This window comes from Leopardus geoffroyi, chromosome B2 (assembly GCF_018350155.1).
Source record: "Leopardus geoffroyi isolate Oge1 chromosome B2, O.geoffroyi_Oge1_pat1.0, whole genome shotgun sequence".
NCBI lineage: Eukaryota > Metazoa > Chordata > Mammalia > Carnivora > Felidae > Leopardus > Leopardus geoffroyi.
This window is the reverse complement of record NC_059332.1, coordinates 16,526,087-16,534,699: the sequence shown is the minus strand read 5'-3', so window position 1 is coordinate 16,534,699 and position 8,613 is coordinate 16,526,087. Positions and strand designations below refer to the sequence as shown.

At 46.8% G+C, this 8,613-nt stretch overlaps 1 protein-coding gene across 1 annotated transcript; it reads left to right on the top strand.

Moving 5' to 3' along the window:
• The first annotated feature begins 1,077 nt into the window (after positions 1-1,077).
• EDN1 (endothelin 1) lies at positions 1,078-8,285 on the top strand. The gene is made up of 5 exons (XM_045497389.1): positions 1,078-1,775; positions 3,302-3,470; positions 4,896-5,054; positions 5,212-5,325; positions 7,019-8,285. The coding sequence occupies exons 1-5, from the start codon at positions 1,712-1,714 to the stop codon at positions 7,119-7,121; spliced, it is 609 nt and encodes a 202-aa protein (XP_045353345.1). The 5' UTR covers positions 1,078-1,711; the 3' UTR covers positions 7,122-8,285.
• Positions 8,286-8,613: the final 328 nt, after the last annotated feature.

The window sequence follows — 8,613 nt, the reverse complement described above, 5'->3', positions numbered from 1 at the left end:
CGCTCCGAACTCACTCAGGGCACGGCAGGAACTTGGGTAGAGCATCGAAGAAACCCTGGGTGCCTCGGTTTACCCACCTGCAAAGTGAGGCTACCTGAGAAAGCCAACCTCTTCCATTTACGGTTTGCTTTGTGTATTACCAAACGTTCAAGGCCACAGTGGCTGCCCGGTGGGTACTTCAGGGGGTATTTCGAGGGCAAATAGACTTCGCTTGGAAAATGTAACCCATTATTGAAATGTGAGGCATTTGTTATTTGATCTCCATATTCGGCATGGCCGTTTCCTCCTTCCCAAACACCACCCTCATCACACATTCACCTAAACCCCCCTACAAGAACGCCCCTTTGCCCTAAATAAGAACCCGAGGGGGGTGGGGGGAGAGGACGATCCAGAGAAGATGTCCCCGCGCTGGCAGTAAGTACATATTCCGAGAGGCAGCCCTTTCTATTCCTTGCCACTCCTGAGCGGTCATCTGGGCTGCCTTCCCTCTGTTATCTGGGAGCCAAGGTTTCTACTTTTTGTTCTCAAGAAACATCAGCCCCTGTGGCTCTGCATCGCCCCCTGGCGGTCCTCTCCCGCTATTTCTTAACACCGGTCGGTGCTACCGAACCTGGGGCGTTGGTGGGGGGAAGCGGAAAGAGGGTGGGGGCACAGAAGAAAGCTTACGGGGGCTTGTACTCCATGCCACCGGGCTGCGTGCCCGCAAGGACTCTAATTGTTTTTTTAACGTCGTTTCCTTGCTGTTCCTCCACGGATCTTTTTCACTGCGCACGCAAAGAACTTCAGCAAAAAAGACTTGGGTTGGGGGGGGGGGAGAGGGGGCCGGGAGTAAGGGACAAATATGTTGATCTGCCACAATAATGTGACCCCCAGTGGTGGGCGGGGGTGGGGGTGGGGTGGGGTGAAGGGGGAGAGCGTTCCCTTGTGTGATCAACACTAAGGAATCGGGCGACATAAAAGGAGAATGCAGGGAACAACAATTAAAAAAAAAAAAAAAACCCGCGCACAACAATACAATCTATTTAAACTGTAGCTCATACTTTTCATACCAATGGTATGACTTTTCTGGAGTCCCTCTTCTGATTCTTGAACTCTGGGGCTGGCAGCTCGCAAAGGGGAAGCAGACTCAAGCACTGCACGGGCAGGTTTACCAAAGGTCTCTCTAATGGGTATTTTCTTTTTCTTAGCCCTGCCCCTGAATTGTCAGACGGCGGGCGTCTGCCTCTGAAGTTAGCAGTGATTTCCTTTAGAGCCCGGCCTTATCTCCGGCTGCACGTTGCCTGTTGGTGACTAATAACACAATAACATTGTCTGGGGCTGGAATAAAGTTGGAGCTGTTTACCCCCACTCTATAGGGGTTCAATATAAAAAGCCGGCGGAGAGCTGTCCTAGTCAGACGCGCTTCTGCATCGGCGCTGCGGCGAGCGCGCAGAGGGTCCTCGGTCGCGCTGCCGGGTCCCCCCGCACGCCACCGCCGCGTGCGTCTTCAGACCGCTCCCACTGCCGGCCCTCCTGGCAGAAACTTCTTTTGCTGCCCGTTAAAAGCGCCCTGAGGCTGAAGGATCGCGTTGAGATCTGAATAACCAGAAGCGCTTTGAGGCAACTGAAGCTCTTTTTCTTCGTTTTCCTTTGGGTTTCTTTGGCAGGGAAGGATTTTGATCCGCGCCCCCCCCCCCCTTTTTTTCTTTTTAATTTTTTTTTTTGCACCACAATGGATTATTTCCCCGTGATTTTCTCTCTGCTGTTTGTGGCTTTCCAAGGAGCTCCAGAAGCAGGTAGGCACGGCGACTTGTAAATCTCTGAATGTTAATGTCTTCTTGTCCACCTTCGTGTTTTTCCTGCTTCTGTTTTCCCGTTCTTTTTATTACCGCAGGTCAGATATCAAGTGCCTGGGAATAACTGCCTAAAGTTACTTCAGTTTTTTTTTAGTGGGGGGAAAAAATTCCTCTGCTGAAAACAATTGCTCCTATGGCGTTAAAGTAACATACTATTCTTGTGTAGTATACTTCCTTGGCTTTGAAAAATACAATTCAAGAAAAGTAAAGACAAGATACAATTTCGCCGAAGGTATATTCGCGGTGTAGGTGTGCGTACAGGTAACAGCACATATAGGAACTTCTGTATTTTATTTCGAGACCGTTTAAATAGCGAGTGACGGTGTAAAATATTTAAACATTTCAGCTCAGAGCCAAGGAATTTTATTCCAGTCATTCGAGCAATATATGAGCAGTAAAATCACCTGCCGAACGGTCTGCTGAACAACCCCCGGGGCAGTTTCAGGGTGAAGCAGATGTTTTCTTTAAAATTTGTCATTATTGACTTTAGGCCTCTTTTGGCAGGTTTTTGGCACCCAAAACAGCGTGAGGTCTATTTTCAGTTGTATTCACCTGTCGTGGGAGGGGAGCTAGGATAAAGGCTGGCTGCTTAAGGGTTTAGATAGTCTGTGTGCATCTGCCTGTTTCCCCCTTCTGAGGGTCAATGCCCTTTTTTGTGTGTGTCTTTTCATGACCCTGACTAAAGAGAAAAGATGTCAAGGGAATGAAAATCCTGGAATGTGTCTGATCATTTGAAATGTACAAAATTGGGCAGATAAGCCACATGGCGAACTTGTCAGTGAGAAGAGGCGATTCTTCGGGGGGGAAGGGGGAGGTGGTGAATCCGACACGTGTCATCCTTCTCCCGGGATTCCCAATTCGAAGCCCACAGAACCTTGATTAGGTCCCCAAGCTGCTGCTCAGTCTCACCCGAGATCAGGGGTTTCGTCAGTTTACCACCTGCGATGAATATCGTACAGCTGGTTTCTCTTCTTTCTCTCCACTCACCCCCCGAAAGCTCTTGACCTCCACCTAATTTTGAGGGCTGCGTATCACCTGGGCTAGTCCCTGCCCTCCACCAGGCGTGAAGTGGTCGGTACTCCCCTCACCTGCATGGGGACGTGGCTCCCAACCGAGGAAGAGGCAGACGATTTATTCAACTTTAGCTCTTTGGTCATCGGCCGACTTGAAGGCACCGTCCTCCTGAATCCCATGCAGAAGCCACCCAGATTTGCCACCGGCAGCATGTCTGGGCGTTCCTCTGGGGGCTGCTTCATGGGGGCCGGTCCCCTTTTCTGGTGGCTGTTTCCCCTGCACACGTGTCATCTCCCTGAAAGTGGGCAAGCCGGTGGGGGCAAAGATGAAGTCACATAAAGAGCCCTTTCTGCTCTGTGTTTCTTGCCGAAGGCCGGCTGAAGGTGGGCTTTGATCTGCCCGGCTAGATCCCCGGGGAAATGCCCTGCTGACCGGCTTTTTTCTCTCCCCAGCGGTCTTGGGCGCGGAGCTCAGCACTGGCCTGGACAGCGGAGGGGAGAAGCCGGCTCCCAGTGCGCCCTGGCGGCCCCGACGGTCCAAGCGCTGTTCCTGCTCTTCCCTGTTGGATAAGGAGTGTGTCTACTTCTGCCACCTGGACATCATCTGGGTCAACACTCCCGAGTGAGTCTCTAGAGGGCGTCGGAACGCTAGCTATCCCTTACCTCTGGCCGCTCCAGCCTGGAGCCCACTTCCTGCTAGTTGCTTTGCGGGGAGCCCCTGGTCTGGATTCTGAAGGACGTGAAGGTGCCTCGGTGGGTGGGGACAGTGCCCCTCTATTCCTGAGAATTCCCAGGCGGGTTGGTTCTTTGCAACAGCCAGGGAAGGGGGGGGGGGTCATCTGAGACCCTGTGGCTCAAACACTCATGACAGGAGAGACGGAAAATGTGGTGGTGACAAGCAGGTCATTGCCACGCATTTCGGAGGGGGATGTTCTTCTGGTGGGGTCTGACCAGGCTTCGGGAATAAGCTACTGAGGGCATGTGGGTTAGTCTAACCCATGCTACTCTTGAGGCAGAAAGCGTGGTAGAGAGTGATCATCAATCCCTTCCTTTTACCTAGGGAAAAGCAAAAACCCAAGGAGTGAGTCCGTGGCAGGGCTGGACCCGGAAGGTGGATGTCCTGACCCCTCTGTGCTTTCCCTTTAGAAAAGTCTATTTCAAGACAGCAATAGAAACAGGGCCCATAGATTTCTCTTCTGCCTCCAGCTCGAAGGAAACAGTCTCCCATCCCTTCACCCTGGAAACTAGCTCACCCGTCAGAAGCAGCCGTAAACAAAAACACGCCGGGTCCCATTTTGGCGAGGCATGACCAGAGTCCAAACAAAATCAAATCAAACAAAACCCACAGTGACCCTAATAACTTAAAAGGTGATCCTTCCAAGGGGATGACTTTATCCCTTTTAGGTGAGACTCAAAAGGGACACTTTGGAAATTACTAGAGAGCCTTCTGGCAAACGAGTCCTTCTACTAGTCACCTGGTGTCACCAATTGCAGGAGATGTGCAAACCTGGGTGCAGTAGTGTGTCCTCCCCGGCCCCCGGCAGGGGGCACTTTTAGCATTATCACGTGACTTGAACTGGAAAGAGATTTTCAAAATCTTGTGAGTCATGGTTTTGCATTGAATTCCGCCCCCCCCCACCCCCCCCCAAGAGCTGTTAACTAGATGGAAAGTTAGAAAACTAAAAAGAAAAAAAAAAAAGAAATAGATACCAAAGCAAAACAAACAAATAAAACAAAAACAAAAAAACAAAACAAAAAACAAAACACCCCAAAGCCGCTTGTGTTGAGCTAGAAGAGAACGTTGTTACAAATTAAAATGGAATTTCATCGAGTTAGATGGTTTTCTCCTGGAGGGGTACATGCACTCAGGGCCATTGATGGGTGTCGGACCCTGACTACCTTCACACTTGACCTTCCTAAGTTGGGCTACCGGGAGCTGTGTGGTGAGAGCCTTGCGCCCCGCTGCAATGAGTTTGCGCCACAGAATGCGTCGTTTTGAAGACTGTTAATCATGCTAATATCTTGTATTCCTCTTTTTTGATAACAGGCACATCGTCCCGTATGGACTTGGAAGCCCTTCTAGGTCTAAGCGATCCTTAAAGGACTTATTTGCCACGAAGGCGACAGACCACAGGAACAGATGTCAGTGTGCCAGCCAGAAAGACAAGAAGTGCTGGACTTTTTGCCAAGTGGGAAAAGAGCTCAGGTGAGGTAGAAACACCTTTGCTTTCGATCAGTTTTATGGCCTCCCGATCGCCCTGTCATGATGTTGCTGCCTTTTTGCTTAAGAGAAATTAACAGAGACTTTGTGAGGAAGGAGAGTCCCATTGCTGAAGTACATTTCCCCATCTGTCTTGTAACAGGGGTCAAGACAGTATGGAGAAGGGCTGGGATGACCAGAAGAAGGGACAAGACTGTTCTGAGCCTGGAGAAAAGTGTACTCATCACCAGCTGGTGGCGGGAAGAAAAATAAGAAGGTAAGAGACTCGCAAATAGGACAAAGGCTTGGAAGAAGAGAACACAGATTTTCGTAGTCTGTGGATTAAAAAGAGCAGAGGAATCCCTCCCAGATGTTTTTTTGAAGACCTTGAATGCAGACCTTTGCCCCCTACGCACTTTGGTGATCTTAAGCACATGCCACCCAGTCTGAAGGTAGATTGTCCAAACAGAATACACCTACAGACACCTTTGTCATTTGGTCATAGCTAGTCCTTGCTTTTCTGCATCAGTGTATTTACCGCTTTGCTTGAGAAATTAACAGTCCTTTCAGGGAGAGGGTTTTTGTTTTGGGGTTTTTTTCTTTTTTGGTTGCTTATTTTATTTTATTTTTCAATCAAAGTATCCCACATAATTAAGGTTTCCAAAAGTTGTAGCAGTTATTCCAATGGCCCAAGGGAGAATAAAGTCATTAGGTAGGGTTGGTGAGAATTAGAACGAGCTGTGTTGGGGGTTATTATTATTATTATTATTATTATTATTTTTAAACAGGGAAGTGCATTCGGTGGAGAGCCAATGTCTTTCTGAAAAGCTCTCCCATTTTCTAGTAGGTCGTGAGCTGGGGCAGAGAGAGAACGTGAGATCAGGCAACACCGTAGGGCTGTGATGGCTCTCGACCTCTTGAGTGATGACCCTTCCATATCCCAAGACAAGTCAGCATTCACAGGCTGGAGGGGAGAAACCTGCATTCAGATCTGTCACGTGTTCAACATTTCCCTATCGTGGTCCGCGGGCACTTTTCCTAGAAATCCAGTGGCAGGAGGTTCTATGCTCAAAGTGTTCTGAGCACAGTCCTGACAGCCATGAACTACTTCTGAGGGGTTTACTGCTGGTGTGTGGGACATCCTTAGCTGTCTGTGACTTCTCACTTTGCCATTGCACTTTCCATATTTATAATCTCAGGCCACTGATGCTCCTCCCCCAGATCACAGGGTTAGGTAAACAGACTTGGAAATTATTATTGTTTTTCTATTAGTTTCTATTATAGCAACTCATGTCAATGCAATATATATATATATATATATATATATACACATATACATATATGCACATATATATATACACATATATATACACATATATATAAAAACCATATATATATATATATATACACATATATATGTGTGTGTATATATATATATATATATATATATACACATATATATGTGTGTGTATATATATATATATATATATATATATGGTTTTTATTTGCGGTACCATATTTGCTTGGAGCAAAGCTATATATTCCTCCTCTCTTTTTAAAGTTTCTTTCCCATCAAGTTACCTTTAATTTCTTTACGTGACAAAGCAGATATCCATGATTATTTGAAGCCTACGTTGAGTCAGTTTCTCTGTAGAGTCCCCTGGTGGTCGTAGTTCGGACGGAGCACAGGAGACAAGACAATATCTCTAGCTTACCTTGAAATTGTACTTTAAATTTGTATTTAATGCCCAGTTCCCTTTAGATATGACCACTGCTCCCTTCCTCTCCCCCCTATTCCAAGCAAAAGGGGCAGGCTTTATTTTCACTTGAGGTTAACAAAGGGAAGCATGCTGTTGCGGTCGGCGGCGAAAGTTCAGGCACTGGACTTAGATTCTAATTTTAGATGCCTCTTTTGCCCGGCAACGATTTTTAAGAAAATAACATTTGTTTCCTCTTGTCTTGTTTAATAGGTTGGATGCCGTCAGGAACAGCATCAAAACAGCTTTCCGTGTTGCAAAGCTGAAAGCGGAGATCTACAGAGAGAAGAAAGTGACCCACAACCGAACGCACTGATTGATGGCAGGTGGCCGGGGCCTGTCACATGCCATCTCCTTCCCAGAGGGAACCCTGTGGCTGATTCTGCACTCTCTCCACATGGCTGGGATCAGAGCAAAAGCATCCTCCCTGCTTAGACCGTTTCTTGCTCCAGACTGGCAACGGGCCAGTGTCCTCACTGTAAACATTCCAGGGAGGGTTAACGAGTCCCCCCAATCTGTCTTCATTTGCTTCCATCAGTGGTGACCGCTTCCGTCTTTCCTCATCTGGGGTGATAGTTGGACCACGCAGAAAGCAGAGAGATACAGTGACTTGTGGATTAGGGTGGCATCCTCCAGAGGGAGGACAGGAGATTCCACACGCGGTGGAATTTCTGAAGAGGGTCCGAAGGGAGTGTTTGTGTCTCACTCAGGCGCCTGGCACGTTTCAGGGAGAAGCTCCAAAGTCCATGCAAAGATTTTCTAAGGAATGCACAAATTGAAAACACACTCGAAGGACACTCAAGTAAAAAAAAAAAAAAAAAAAGCAAAAGACTTTTATTATTATTTTTTTAATTCATAAAAATGCAAACTGAAAGATACTGTTACTACTGTAAAATCAGGATGGGTTTGATGAATATGAGTCTACCTCACCTATATTGCACTCTGGCAGGAAGTATTTCCCCACCTTTAATTATTGCCTCCCTTCGCTCTTCCCCCTCCTGCCCTCCCCTCCCCCCAAAACCCCCGTTGTAAATCTCGGCCTCATAGATGTCTAGTCTAACATGTCAGTAGTAGATGTAATGTTTCATGGTAATCTACTAGCTCTGATCCACAAGAAAAAAGATCATTGAATCAGGAGGTTCCCTTGCCTTGATCTTTGGAAACACGATGGTATAGAATTGTTTATGGAAGACATTGAAAAGGAAACATTTGGTTATGCTTTAAAGCAGTGAAATTATTTTCCTTTATGTAAGTGGCTAATGGAAGAGGTTGGAATAAATTTTGACGTACTTATTTTTTTATAGATATTTATATTCTAACAGTTTATTCCTTATATTTACCATGTTAAATATATGTCTGGGCAGGCCATATTGGTCTATGTATTTTTTTAAGTGTATTTCTGAATGAAATTGAGAAAAATGCTTTGTTTTGCCTGTCAAGGTAATGACTTTAGAAAATAAATATTTTTTTCCCTACTGTACTGATTTTGAGTCATTTCTGAAATTCCCAAGAAGTGGGCCACGATGCTAAGAATTATGAAAGGAAGTGATTGAAAATGGTTTCTTAGGGGCGCCTGGGTGGCTCAGTCGGTTAAGCGGCCAACTTCGGCTCAGGTCACGATCTCGCGGTCCGTGAGTTCGAGCCCCGCGTCGGGCTCTGTGCTGACAGCTCAGAGCTTGGAGCCTGTTTCAGATTCTGTGTCTCCCTCTCTCTGACCCTCCCCCGTTCATGCTCTGTCTCTCTCTGTCTCAAAAATAAATCAACGTTAAAAAAACTAAAAAAAAAAAAAAAAAGAAAAAAGAAAATGG